Below are 15,820 nucleotides of genomic sequence, written 5' to 3' on the forward strand. Positions count from 1 at the left end.
AGGTAAAGGATGTCTGTACCCCTGGTAGGAGAATGATCGGTTCCAGGATGCTGGTATTTAAAGTTATGGAATCGCTGGGCTTGTACATTAGAACTAGTGTAGGATTCCCAATGTATACAGGGGAAGTGGAGATACCCCCATGAATATCATATTAGGTTGAACAGCAAGGGACTCTAGTACACTGAGATAGATAGTATGGGTTTCCTGGTACCTGGAGGGGGACATGTATGTTGCAGGGAAACGGTACAACACCCTGTTTATGGTGAGTTGCACATGTACAAGTTCCAGTGGGTCATACACTTTAACTAGTCTGGATGTGATCTTAATACAGACTGACACTCTTCCATCTTTAGTTCCCTCCTGTGCAGGTGTGAAAGGCATGATAACCTTGCATTGCGTTCCTAAGGAAATGACTATCACTTCATGTCAAGTCTTACAAGCACTGATATGCAGTGATCATGTGGTTATAAAGGTTAAGTGGCTGCTAGATAATTCTACCAAAATGAAATCTAAACCAGTGCACAGAAGATTAATAAAAATTAGAAGTAAACAGAACAATCACCAGGAGTTGAGAATGAGCTTGAGAGTAAATCAAGGCCAAGAATCTGAGCACATTGCCTGATTATTTGTTATGAAAAATTCACTGTATATCACCACCAACTGGGCACAAAATTCCCAAAATATCCAAGGTTTGGAAGACTACTAAACTAGGTCAGCTACATATTTGGAAAGTTCAAAGAATTGATGAGTATTAAATATATTTAAACAGCACTAAATTAATGCTACTACCCTGTACTAATGAAGCATTTTAGTTTTATACCCAATGAAATGCTTTGCTACAAGAATACCTCTCATCTTGCTTCCAAATATGCAAAGTCTACAAGATTTAGGATTTTTGCTTAGAAGTGTTTGCATAGGTATTTTTACACCCTAAGCTGACTCCCAAGAATTTTTCCTCGGGTAGACTGCAAGTGTTGGAGGTATGACAGGGAGGAAAGAGCTAACTGGGAACATATTTTTTGGGAGTGTAATGAGTTGGCAAAATTTAAAAGTTCCCTGAGACTACTCTGTCAGACATACTGGGTGAGCAAACTGGTGTAACTAAGGACATTCTTTTTTTTTAGCTGTGATACAGAATTGGAATTGTGTAGACATAGGAAGACCTTACTGAGTCTAATTATGGCGGCTGCCAAAAAATCAATTACTAGAAAATGGAAATCAAAGTCTGTACTAACCATATTAGTAGCGACTATAGTAACAGAAATAAAAGAATTGGAAGTTGGATCTTTACACATTATCCACAGATATATATATATATGTTTGTAGATGTATGCTAGGCTAATAAGCGCTGCAGAAAGTACTTCACATATACACACATACATGTGTGCGCGTCTATATATTATACGCAGGGAGCAATTTCCTAAATGTCGAGGGAGTCTGCTCTTGACATTTAAGACTGCATACCTTTACTTGTACACATAATCACACACACACACACACACACACACACACACACACACACACACAGGTTTTGGTGACACTGGCTGAAAGAACATAAAATTGTCATCCATTTCAATTAAAAAAATATCACCAGAGAGACAAAGAAGAGAGACTTTGGAGTGATTAAGTATCATTTTTCTGCATTTTCTTGCTGCCTGTAGCTAATTCCAGCTAAAACGCTGATTTTCTAGTGTTGCTGTGATTTAAAAAGCTTGTTTCAGCTACATATTGTACATATTTTATTGCCTGCATTTTAACAAAGTCGTTTTTGCGTTTAAAATTACCTGTTTAACTGTTGTGGACTACACACTCAAGTGTGACAGCCATTTAAAGTGTTTTTTGATTATATCTGCTTTATTTTCTGAAAAAACAAACAAAAAAAATATACTTGTTTTCCCGCCTTTCTAAGCTAGTTTAGTCCAGTTTTCAGGTTAGTTATGAATTCAGGGCTATGTTACAAGTTTCTGTGTTTCCCATACCTTACTTGGATAGAAGAAAGTTTCTCTACTCACTGTGAGAGAGGGAGCTTTGAGCAGCCTATCTGTCCCTGAAGGAATGGTTTCAGCCCAGTAATTAGAAGTTTATAGGCCATTTTGGGCTAATTTTCATCTCTTTCATTTCCCTGCTATTAAACCCGCATGCGGGCAATGCCGGTTAACAAGGGTATAAGTATTCCCGGCTCCACAAAGTGTACTCTTCAATTTTTCCCTTGGAACTAGACAAACTTTCAACTTAAGCACTCAAATCATTCACTTCTCATCCCTGCACTTGCCCAAAACTCATAGCAAGCACTAATAAACCTTAGCACTAGACCCCCCTATACTGTAGAGAAGGACAAGGCTCTCTATTCGACCTTACCAGCCAATCAGTAACACAGTTCACTGTACCTATCCAGGCATGTCCAAAGGGCAGTTTCAGGTGTACTCTCCAGTCCAACTGGTGAATCTGGGCATTTTGAGGCAATGTTACAATTGCCTCATGTACATAGACAACCCTCTCCTCCTTCCACCAAACACTAATACATGCGAGAGATGCAATTATACAGCCAAACTGGAGGCTAAGCTCTCTCAACCCAAGACTGGATCAGGCAGTCAAGAGGAGAAGGGAATTACTTGCATCACACCACCAGTCTCACATAGACCTATGAAAGCATTGGCAAAAAACACAAAAAAACATACTAAGAGGCTCTAAATAAAAATCCGCAAAAGCAACAGAGACCTCCAAAGCAGACATCCAAGCAACCTCCACCCAGCAACACAAACCATGAAACACATACTTCACAAAACCAGTGTGCCACACAATCACAGCCCTTAAGGCAAAATAACATACCCAACACACTAGTAATAGGTGACTCTATAGTCAGGCACACTGACGTCCCACTCACTAGGCTGAACAAAGAGAAGGTTACTGTTAGTTGCCTGTCAGGTGCCAGGATCCGCCACATAACACAAGCACTCAGGTCATTCCAGAACAAGTACAAATATGACTCTGTCATTGTCCATGTTGGTGTGAATGACCTGAGCCGTACCTCCCTGGACTACATGAAAAAAGACATGGAGGAGCTCTGAGTAGCATCCTGCCCTCACCAAGAATGATACCACGGTATAGAGAAAAAATCATCAATTTCAACGATTAGCTAAGCTTCTGGTGTCATTCAAAGGGGATCCAGTGTCTGTCAGCCTGGGATGACATGCTCGACAATCCACGTTGCTTTGCTAGAGACGGCTTGCACCTGTCACCCTTAGGCTTTCGAATACTGGCCAAGGCTCTTGCCACCCCCCCATAGTGCCTTTTTTTAGGCAAGGCTCAAAAGACAAACCCACCGCCATAAATAGCACAAGTAACAAAAAACTGAGGGTAATGCTGCTCAATGCCAGAAGTCTAAACCTCAAAATGCACGCACTCGAGGCACTCCTCAGTATGGAGAAAATAGATATATGTGCAGTAACAGAAACCTGGTTTAAGGCTCCAGAGAGCACCCCAGCACTACCAGGCTACAAATCATACCATACATTTCGGCCACAAAACCCAAACTGAAATACAAAAGGCGGGGGAGTATCCATATTCATCAAGGATAGCCACACCTCCAGGTTAGTGGCACAGCACGATGCTTCAGAGATCATCCACGTGCAACTAACAACGGGCAAGACTGCTATTCAAATTATAACGTGCTACAGATCACCCACCATGTGCCAGGACCCCCACTCCGCATTCCTGGAAACACAGGTCCTACCAAACACCCTGACATTGGGTGATTTTAATTATCCAAACATTAACTGGGAGAACTACTCAAGTACGAACTCCCTGGCCCAACATTTCCTAGAATTTATAAAGTCAAACGCCCTGGATCAACTGGTTAACACCCCCACCAGAGGTGACAGCATATTGGACCTGGTCATCACCAACATGGCCGACCAGTGTTCCACACCGGAGATCAACCCCTCGCTGTTTAGATCTGACCATAAACTAATCACTCTGGATATCCACATTCCGCCACCACCCCCAGTCAAAGAAACCACTGTGAAAAACTTTTCAAAAGCAAACTTCACGTTACTTAATACCGAGGTGGGAAGTTTCAAAGCCCCCATGCTAAAGGATAATGCTGTCCAAGCTGCAAAATCCTTTACTAATGCACTCTACGGGCATCCTACAAGAATGCATGGATCACGCTATCCCAAACAAAACCAAGACTCACTCATCCAAGAAAAGGAAACCAGTCTGGTGGATCCCTGCCATAAGCAAGCTATACAATAGAAAGAGGAAACTAGTACAGAAAAGAGTAAAATCCCAAGAAGGGAAGACATCCCTGATCAGTATGAAACTACGTTCCCTCATAAAATCATTCAAGGCTAGCTTTGAAAGAAAAATTGCCATGGACTCCAAAGATAACCACAAGGCATTCTTTAGCTATGTCAAGAATCTTAGTGGCAATTCTCAGATCTGCTCAGAGTTAGTGCAGAATGGCACAAAATACACTGAACCGACCGATAAAGCCAACATCCTGGCAGACAGGTTCAGTGCAAACTTCACCCCCCTCTCACCCCGAAAAAAGTGTCCATAACTATACCAGAAGAATGTAGTGCCGCTAAAATCACAGAAACTCAGGTTAAAACAGCCCTTTCCAAAGCCAAAAACACAGCATCAATGGGACCGGATGGTGTCCCAGGCTGCGTCCTACACAAGCTCAAAGATGAACTAACCCCTCACCTAAGCACACTGTTTAAACTCAGCCCCTCCACAGGCTACGTGCCCACAGAGTGGCGGACAGCAACAGTTATTCCACTCCACAAAGGTGGAGCAACAACGGACCCCGGGAACTACCACCCTATAAGCCTGACTAGCTTGGTCTGCAAAGCTATGGAGTGCATCATCATGGATCTCATTAACAGACATTGGAACCTCCAAACACTGGACCCAACGCAGTTCGGCTTTGTTAAGGGCAGATCATGCCTCCTAAACCAGATGGACTTCTTTGAGACAGTTACAAAGTCTACAGACGAGGGAAAGGTGGTCCACACAGCCTACCTAGACCTCGCACAGGCCTTCGACACTATTCCCCACTCAGATATTATAGACAAGCTCACCAGCCTGAACATAAATCCCTACGTCACGAGATGGGTTGCCAGCTGGCTCACGGACAGAACCCGCATGGTAAGAGTTGCAGGAGCTAGGTCTGACTCTAAATCTGTTAGAAGTGGCGTTCCCCAGGGCTCAGTCCTAGGACCCCTCCTGTTAGGCATATACTTCTCAGAGGTACAGGCAAGCACAGGAGGACTATGGCTCACCAAGTTCGCAGACTACTGCAAACTAGGGGCTATAACTGAGTCTCCGGCTGACACAGACATCTTCCAAAAGGGTCTCACTGAGACAGATACCTGGTGTCAAAACCATGGTCTCAAGCTAAATGCCAAAAGATGCATAGTCATCCTCTTTGGAAAAAACAAAGTACCCACAAACTTCCACATAGGTGGTAGCCCCCTAAATACGGAAGACATAAGGGATCTGGGGACCCAAGTAGATAGTAACCTCTCCTTTGATAATCACATTGCCAAAGTGGTTAGAAAACCCTTCTATGTGGCCCACCTAATCACAAAAGGGTTTGCATCCAGATCGAAAGAGGTCACTGGGCCCCTCTACGCACCACTCATCAGACCCATCATAGAGTACAATGCCCCATTTGGGATGTACCTTAAAAGACACCTGCAACAACTGGAAAGACCACAGAAGTTCCTCACCAAGAGGATCACTTGTCTCAAGCAGATGCGCTATGCAGCTCGACTGAAGAAACTCCAGCTGTACTCGGTTGCATACCAACTACTCAGAGGAGATCTCTGCCTGACATACAAGGCCACGTCCAACCCAGAATTGATGGACATGCTCCACCTAAAGAAAACCATATCCCCTCGGGCCACACGCTCCAGGGATCTAAACCTCACCACAACAACAAATAGGACGTGCTGGAGGAATAGATTCCTGTCCCAGAGACTTCCCATGCTCTGGAACACGATTCCAATCTACATTAGGCAGAGCTCCTCGCTAACCCTCTTCAAGAGAAACCTTGACGAGTGGATGAGAAACAAAGTTTACCCCATGGATCACTTCAATGGCTCTGCTGGACAGAGGCACAGGGAACTAATCTAAGGGGGCGGTGAAAGCCAACACATTCCGGCTAGGCTTATAAATGCCTTTGGGCAGATAAGGTAGGTACTAGGCTATGAACAAATTTTACATGCACAATGTATCCAATAATGTATGCAATTCTAACAGGAAAACAATATCAAACACACTAACCAAAGCACTTAACAGACGAAATCAGTCATTCCAAAACCTTCATACACGTCCAGAGACCTCAACCTCATTACCACAATCAACAGAACATGCTGTAGGGACAGGTTCATAACTCAGAGACTGCCCATGCTCTGGAATAGACTTCCCATACATGTTAAGCAGAGCACCTTACTGGCCCTCTTCAAGAGAAATCTTGATGAGTGGATGTGAAATAGAAAGTTCACCCCTGGGATCACTCCAGTGGCTCTACTTGATAGAGGCACTTGGGTTCATAGGTTGGCACTAGGCTATTGGCCCTAGGGCCTATGCAAGCCTAGCCATAACAATTCCCTGGATATTTCTTCCCACAATATTTACTTCTTCAGGCCCTTGTCTAGCAGGGTGGCTGACATGATCCCCGGGGTGAATTTCCTATCTCCCATCCAATCATCAAGGTTCCTTTTGAAGAGAGCCAAAGAGGCGCTCTGCTTGATATGTATGGACAGTCTATTCCAGAGTATGGGGAGTCTCTGGGTCAGGAACCTATCCCTCCAGCATGTTTTGTTCATTGTGATGACAAGGTTTAGATCCCTAGAGCGTGTGGCTCTGAGGGATTGGGATTTCTTTCAGTGGAGCATGTCCAACAGCTCAAGGTTTGACATGGCCTTGTATGTTAAGCAGAGATCGCCTCTGAGTAGACGATATGCCACAGAGTATAGCTGGAGTTTTTTTTAGATGGTCAGTATATGGCATCTGCTTTAGGCCTGTGATTCTTTTAGTGAGGTATTTATGTGGCCTTTCAAGCTATTGCTGATGTCTTGTGAGGTACATACCAAACGGGGCATTATACTCTATAATGGGTCTAATGAGGGATGAGTACAGTGGGACAATGACCTCCTTTTTTCTGGATGAAAAGCCCTTAGTGATGAGGTGTGCCACATAGAAGGATTTCCTGACTGTTGTGGCAATGTGGTTATCGAAAGTGAGACCACTGTCCACCTGTGTCCCTAAGTCTCTCATCACACTTTCGATGTTTAGTGTCCTGCCACCTATGTGGTAATTCATGGGTACATGTTTTTTCAAAGGGGATAACTATACATTTCTTGGCATTAAGCTTGAGCCCATGGCTCTGGCACCAGGCATCTGTTTCTGTAAGGCCCTTTTGTAGAATATCCACATTATTTGGGGATTCAATAATGGCTCCCAGTCTGCAGTCATCTGCAAACTTTGTTAGCCAGAGTCCCTTAGTGTTGGCCTGTACTTCAGAGAAGTAGATGCCAAACAAGAGTGGTCCCAGGACTGAACCCTGAGGTACTCCACTTGTCACTTGTCTGGAGCTGGATTTGGAGTCGGCTACTTTTACTGTCTGGGTTCTGTCAGTAAGCCAGTTAGCAACCCATCGAGTTACGTAGGGATTTATGCCCAGCTTAGTAAGTTTATCTATGATTCCAGAGTGGGGGATGGTGTCAAAGGCCTTGGCGAGGTCCAGATAGGCTGTGTGGACTGCCTTACCCTCGTCCACAGCTCTGGAGATTGATTCGAAGAAGTCAATCAGATTCAGGAGACAAGATCAGCCCTTCACAAACCCAAACTGGGTGGGGTCTAGTGTTTGAAGGTTGCCAATGTCTTTGTTTATAAGTTCCATGCCCTTGCAAATCAGGCTCATCAGACGGATGGGACGGTAGTTCCTGGGATCCAAGGTGGATCCTCCCTTGTGGAGTGTGATAACTGTAGCTGTGCGCCACTCAGTGGGCAGAAGCCTGAGGTGAGGCTATGATTAAACATCACACTTAGGTGAGGTGCCAGTTCATTTTGTAGTTCATGTAGTACACAGCCTGGGATGTCATCTGGTCCCATGGATGCTGTATTCTTAGCTTTGGAGAGAGTGGGGTTTCTACCTGCATGGCCGTGATTATCGGAATTTGGCAATCTTTTGGTATTGAGATGGGCCCTTTAGCGGGTGAGAGTGGGGTGAAGCTGGCATTAAATCGATCTGCCAGGATATTGGCAATATCCTTGGGATCAGTATATTTAATGCCATTCTGTTGCAACTCAGAGCAGATCTGAGCATTGCCATTTAGATTCTTGACATAACTATAGAATGCCTTGTGGTTGTCTTTGGAATCTTTGGCAATTTTATTTTCGTAACTAGCTTTTGAGGATTTTATGAGGGATCTCAGCTTCTTACTGAGGCTGGCGAGGGAGTTTTTTGCATCCTGGGATTTTCCTCTTTTTTGCAACAGTTTCTTCCTTCTGTTGTATAGTTTGTTTATAGCAAGGGACCACCAGATTGGCTTCCTCTTTTTGGAGAAGAGCATCTTGGTTCTATTTGGGATGGCATGATTCATGCACGAGCAGATGTGCTCGTACAGTGCCTTAGTGTAGGATTCTACAGTCGAACTTCCAGATCCCGTCTGCGTGGGTGTTGTGAAGTTTGTCACTTCTGACTTCAGTAGCTTGAAGTTGGCTTTGGAGAAGTTTTGAAGGAGGTTTCTTTACTGGGGGTGTGGGGGTGGGATGTGGATGTCAAGGGTGATTTGCTTATGGTCAGACCTGACCAATGGGGGTTGACCACTGGTGTGGTGTGGAGCATCTATCTACCATGTTGATAATGACCAGGTCTTGGATATTGGAGCCCCTGGTGGGACAATGGATTAGTTGATCCAGGGCATTGGAATTTATGAATTCCAAGAACCGTTGGGAAAAGGAGTTGGTACCCGAGTAGTTTTCCCAATTAATGGCAGGGTAGTTGAAATCACCCAGTATTAGGGTGTTTGGTTTTATCTTAATATTTTCCAGTATGTTTAAAAAGGTGTAGTGAGAATCTTGAGGTATGGATGGGGATCTGTAGCAAGGTACAATTTGGATTGCAGTCTTACCTAGTGTTAGTTGCACCTGGAGAATTTCAGATGCATTGTGTTGGGCAACTACCCTAGAGGTGTGAATATCCTTGGTGAATATGGACACTCCTCCACCTTTAGTGTTTTGGTCCTGGTTTTGTGGCCGAAAAGTGTGGTAAGAATTGTAGCCTGGTATTGCAGGGGTGCTCTCTGGAGCCTTGAACCAGGTCTCAGTTACTGCACAGATATCGATGTTCTCCATTTTTAGGAGTGACTCAAGAGAGTGCATTTTGACGTTTAGACTTCTAGCATTGAGTAGCATTACCTTCAAATTTTGCCTGCTTCTATTTGTTAAGGTGGTGGTTTTATCCTTTGAACCTTGCCTAAAAAAGGCACTATAGGGGTGGCAAGAGTTACTAATGTCGGGCAGCACGATGCCAGAGCACCTCTATGGGCTAGGCTTGTAAAGACTCCAGGGCCATTAGCCTAGTATACACCCATGAACCACCCCAAGGCACTCATACCTACTATAATATAACATCAGCTGCAATTTTCCTCTCACACTGAACAGTAATACAATCTTCATTAATGGCAGCTGTGCTCTCCCCACACCTCCCTTCCTACACAAACACCTACAACATGCTACAAGGCCCCCCCCGCCCATGTAACACATGGTACCATGCTATTTCACCTTTGATGAATGGATTTTCAGTAAGTTACACATTCAACCAATACAAAAGGAGATGAAAAATCCTACTAAATTTCTCATTCAATGAAACTTCCATTTAATAAATAATATACACGTACAAAATACCTATGTTTTCATAAACCTGGGAATATGGGATATGATAATTCATGCAGGCTTATTAGGCAGCTGTTGACATCACAGAGTTGCTCTCTGAATAATAATAAAAAGCAAAAAAAATGTAATTAAAGAGCAGTTTGCTTGACCATAGTTTGTGACCCGCAGACCCCATAATAGGCTTATAAAGGTGTGCAACTCAACAACTCACTATCAATTAGACAGCAAAATCTTGGTCTTTGCTCACATATAAACTCTCCCCACTAGTTTGTAAATTTCACTTGATTTAAAGCTATTGAAATAAATAACAGAATAAGCTAGCAAAGAAAAGTAAAACTACTGGTGTTAGAACGATGTGTCCAAAGACGACTTCTGTATGTGTGATGCAACTGAGACACTCCATAAAGTCATAAGAAGGGAAAAGACAAAAATTTACAGCAAAAGAAATTAAAGTATGTTGTGCTGATGATTATAGATGAGAACAAAAAGAAGCAGCTGCTGATATTCTTTACATCAAACACAGAAAACATATCAACACCAATACCTATTACACAGATACATAATGTCCTGAAGGTTTGGTTTGTCAATCACCACAAGTGTAGAACCCAGCTCAAGTTATTGGTGACCAGCTTACGGAATTTAGTCAAACTCATTAAATCTCTGCTCAGTATCATAGCCTCTGGCAAAACAGTTAAGTGCATAGAGAACTACACCAGAACATTAACTAGCTGACAGATTAATTACTTATAAGAGTTCCTGGGGAGCCTATAAATCCATCCAAGATAAGAGATTTCGTTAAACACCAGTAAAGGGCTGTTGTATACTAATTATCTTAGTTTCAGTCAATGACAAAACATTTTTCTGAGGTATAACACATTCTGAAAATGCCTTCTTCAACAGCTTATGACTGGCTTATTTACAACAAAGTAAGTCTAATTTTGCAGCAATATTATATGCTAGTTTTGTTTTAAGGAAATGCACACAGCATCAATCAGCAGCTATGATCACCTTACTTAAAAATAAAACAAGTTTAATTCCACTAGAATGTTTGCTTTAGTTTTTAAATTATTTACATAAATGACTGAAAAAAAGAAAAGAAAAAGCAACATTTGCATGTCAGGATTACACTGTTTCCTTTAGTCACATAAAATGGTGTAGAGACACATTGTATAACATATTTAAGTAAAAAAACTCCTCACTTGCCTTTGTTACACTGTTTCTCTAATGAACAAAATCAAATAAATGTTTCAGTGTCTTCAGAAACAATACCATTGAAAGCAGCTCCAAGTAGAAAGGTATGTTTCTGTCTAGATGCACCATGAGCTATATAAAAACAATGCATTACTTAATCTCTCAGCTATGGTCATTTTTTGGAGGGGTGAGGTCCTGTTTTGTAGCATGCAACTTTAAAATCTCTACAGTGACACATATTCAGTGCATTCCACTTATGCAGCACTATGCCAGAACATATCTGCACACAATGAATTTATTTAAAAACAGAGATTATATAATGGATGACATTATCAATGCTTAATGGCAAACTAGTATAACAACCATAATGGATTTGCTCAATGGTCATAGCGACAAACGTAAGCATTTTTTTTCAAATTACAGGACTATGACAAGGAAAGTATATATACATGATTATGCAGTATAATAGACGTACTAAGCAGACATATCAGATTATTAGACAATTCTGGCTTATGTTTTAACCGAATGAAAAATTATTTTTGCCCCAAAAGTTGGTAGCTTCATACTCTAAAGGAAATAATATTCAAGACATGTTGAAATTCCCCAGGGCGTTTAAATTCAATGACATGTTGTGGTCATTGCAGTGTTTGCAGTTTAATGGCAATTGATGATTTTACTATAATTAATGGAAACAAAGTAAGATTAAGTGAAGTTAATTATTGCATGACTAGAAAAGTTGTATATATTATACAATATCTACATAGGAGGAAGTTATTTTGGAGAAACAATAAGGAATTTATACATTAAAGAAACACTGTAAAAACATTAGAAATGGTAAGCTGGATAGTCCACTAGCAGAATATTTTCTAAGTTGCCAAAATGGTGATTACAATAAAATAAAAGCAGGTAGTGCATTACAAAAACTGAACATATAGATGGTGATCTTAAAGATCCCCCACAGTATTACGGAATGTGATTTATTTTGCAGAACAATACCTTTTTTTTACTCATCTGGCTTAAACAAAGAACTGAACTGGAATGAAGCTAGTTATTAAGCATTCTCTTTTAACTGTTGCGTTGGATGCCAAGTTAAACTTTTTTTTTTTTTTTTACAGAAATGTGACTGTTTTAATGCTGGTTACTTCCTTAAAAGCTTTATTGTCAAGGCGCTAGAAGTATGTTATTATTAAAGTTGTGCTGCTACCAGCACTGGTGTTTTATTTTTTATATTAATAAAGGTTATTGTGTGTGTGTGTGTGTGTGTATATACAGATGCTTATGCAGAATACAGTAAATAAATATTTTGAAACTTCTTGCACTGATACCATTAAGTTTAAGTAATCATTTTAAGATCTTTACATTTCAGACTAAGAATATATATTATATAAATAATTTTGCTATCACTACTTGATGAATTATGAAGTAGTAGCTGACTGTAATTACCCAGAATAATGTCTGCTGACAAGCTGAAAAACAGACTTGGCCATTGCTTCTAAATGTTGAAGTGATGCTGATAGCAGGGCCAGTTAGCATTTTGGGGGACTCTGGACACTTCAAAGGCCAAGTACCTCTCTGTGACTGCAACCGTTTAGTTCATGCTGCAGTGTTAGGAGTAGTACACAAAGACTGAACTGCAGCAACAATGCTTTCAATTTGACAGGCCTGTGTACCACTATGTTGGCCCACTTCACAGAGGGACATTGACAGTGACTTAAATTCAGTTGCAGTGATGATGCATTACAACAACCCTGTGTACAGGGCTGACCTTAAGTGAATTGTGCCCTGGGTAAGAGGCTCCAGGCTGGGATGGACTGGGTAAAACAATCCAAAACTGCCCCCCACTGTCTACTGTTTTACTCCCCTCATTTTCTCTCCAGTGCAGGCTCACCACATCATGCACATAATTTTGTTCTTCCTTTCTGTCACATTTTTACTTCTCTTCAGCGTTTTCATGAAGTCATATTTTTTTCTGTGCTCTGGAGTGTATTTTAAAGGGTATTTTTCTATATCCTTTTCATCCAGTGATGGCTTGAACAAAATGTCTGATTAACAGCAGTCAGATTAAGAACCAAACAATATCAAGGTAGAGCTATTCAATGCCAGGAATCCATCCATCCATCTATATTCTCCTTTCTGCACATGGTTTCAGGGTGTCACATCAACAGTGACCATCATTTAGATCCAATTTTTATACCACCAGGTGGCTAGCCCTGCTGTAATTGTTCTTCCATATCATACACATGCAATCATGCCTACAGCTAATTTAGAGGGTCCAATCCACCTACTGCATGTCTTTGAAATGCTGGAGGAAACTGGCGCACACCAACCCAAACACAGACAGAACATGCAAACTCTGTTCAGAATGCATCCTAGCAAAGAATGAAACTACAGAACCTCTTGCTATGAAGTGACAACACTACCTGCCACATCACTGTGCCGCTCTACTAGCTTACAAAACAAAATTAATCCAAGAGGATAAGGATACAATCTTGAACAATCCAAAACTCTACGGACTCTCACCGTTTCAGCCCATAGCTATACATTTCGCACATGTGCAGTTTGTACAGCCAATGCCATGCCAATCCACAAAACAGCACACATAATCCCTTTCAATTATTTAAAGTCAGGAAACTTTCTAACCTGAGCTTTCATTATGCACTGCATCACCTCGGGACATCAATTCTCCCAAAAGTAAATGCCAAACAAACATAACAATACAAACTTTTTTTAACTGTCCAATTCTGTTAGTACGTGCAACTATCATTAAAAAACAGTGTATTTTGAACAGATACTCTCCTACCCATATTTTCCAACCTTTGCAATCTGCAGTCAAGTGCCTTTGTACTGTACAAGTTTCAGGGTAAACACAAAACAGCAATTATTAGGGCACACTGCAATGACGATCACCCATTACCGAGCTAACACCAGAGAGTATGTACTTGATTAGAAGTAAAAACCCTTAAGTTACTGTGGCTGACCACAACAGATCCGTGAATCTAACAGCATTCAAAAGTTCAACACTCTTCTGTGTCAGTAGTTCTGTTCCAGCAAAGGACAAAAATAAAAACAGTGAAACAAAAAAAAGGGTGGGAGACTTTCACTTTCGTACATCGTGACAGTGCAAAAAGGCCTTCAGTTTTTTTATGCCACAGATCTCTTCCCTACTTTTACCGGACTAGGACTCAAACCGCCCGAGTTTATCCCTGAGACTATCCTGTTAAGTCATGGACCACACTGATCGGTGTATCCGGTTGTGCCTACATAATCCATTACAACATGGCATGGGTGTGCCACCGCTGCTACCGGCTTTTCAACTTACTTAGCTCGTCTTCACTTGCCATCTTTACCGGCTCAAAGAATCAGTCACTCTCCGTGAAAGCAACTGCACTCTTCACAACTTACTGGAAGCATGCTCACGTTTCTAAAATTATATTTAGAAACAGCTGCACCAACTGCAGTGGTAAACTATGACCAACAGCACCCCTTACTGACGGAAAGCAACTAACACTCCTAAGACGCGCACCACTTTTCTTAGGAGTGTTTACATGTAGAAGAAAAAAATATATCACCGATACAAGTTACAGTATACTAACCAAAATCTAAATTCGTGGGTTCCATGGTTGCACTTTCAGCGTGTGTAACAGCTAAACTCTTCCCCTAACCTTACTGATGCACAGCATGGTTTGGCTACAGAAATAGGAAGAAACTCAATCGTAGTTCAACCCCTTTATCAGACACGTAAAAGTTTCGCGCACGTAGCTTCCTGGTTTGTCAACTTTATTGTTGGTGGTATTATCTCTTGTTTTTGTTATGTTGGCTTCTTAACAACAGAATTTTCTGAATCTCATGAATTGCATGGCAGTTACTCGACCTTTTCTTTCAATGGAGGTGTCTGTTGAGATGCTTCATTAAATTAATTGAATGCTTAACAAAAAGTGGGAAAATCATAGAAATACACCCACAAGCCCCTCACCCCCAAAAAAGCCAAAATACACACACTTGAGAATCTAAGAAAGAAAAAAGGTAAGCTGCAAAACGAATACATTTCTCGTATGTGCTTAAATTAAATGCTTTGCTGGGCCGAAAAATAACTTTTGTCATATAGTATAGTTCACATAAAATATTTTACAATAGCAAATATACAAGGGCGAGTATGATCTTATAGCAATGAGAAAAACAAATAACACTATTATCACTCTCAGTTATGTCCCAACCCAATGTGTAAAATGGGAAAAAGGTGTTGATGGATGTGTGTGTGTGTGTGTCTCTCTCTGTACGTTGATGGATGTGTGTGTGTCTCTGTATATATAAATTAAATCCGTATGTTCTTCTTTCGGCTTCTCCCGGTTAGGGGTCGTCACAGCGGAACTCCAGTCCGCTAATGATTGGCAGTAGATTTTTACGGTGCCAAGGTGCCAGCTCGACGCCCAACCTTCAACGGAGGCACTCCCATTCTACGCATGTCTTTCGAACGCCACTTGACCACGGGGAAGAAATGCAGACTCCACACGTGTGCATAACACAGACGCTTTTAATTAATCTAACATTTCGTAACCTGGTAATTGAAATTTTGGCCTATTTCTATCCCTTTCATATTTCTGTTTAAAAACCTGCGTTTACGTGGTTTTGCGCATCGCCGTTTAACTAGGGTTAAACTATCCCTGGTGCCAGAAAGTCTGCTCTTCTAATTTTCCAGTAGAACTAGTCAGTTTTCTAGTTT

The 15,820-nt window shown here is 41.5% G+C and overlaps 1 protein-coding gene across 1 annotated transcript in view; it reads right to left on the minus strand.

Moving 5' to 3' along the window:
- ECPAS (Ecm29 proteasome adaptor and scaffold) overlaps window positions 1-14,784 on the minus strand; it is a 2,158,898-nt gene extending 2,144,114 nt beyond the window's left edge. Inside the window, exon 1 of the mRNA XM_044061033.1 lies at window positions 14,694-14,784. Coding sequence (XP_043916968.1) covers window positions 14,694-14,718 — 25 coding nt within the window. The 5' untranslated portion in view covers window positions 14,719-14,784. The remainder of the gene's footprint in view (window positions 1-14,693) is intronic.
- Between the last annotated feature and the right edge of the window lie 1,036 nt (window positions 14,785-15,820).

The sequence above is a fragment of the Protopterus annectens genome, chromosome 2.part0 (assembly GCF_019279795.1).
Source record: "Protopterus annectens isolate FY-2018-M chromosome 2.part0, PAN1.0, whole genome shotgun sequence".
Lineage (NCBI taxonomy): Eukaryota > Metazoa > Chordata > Ceratodontiformes > Protopteridae > Protopterus > Protopterus annectens.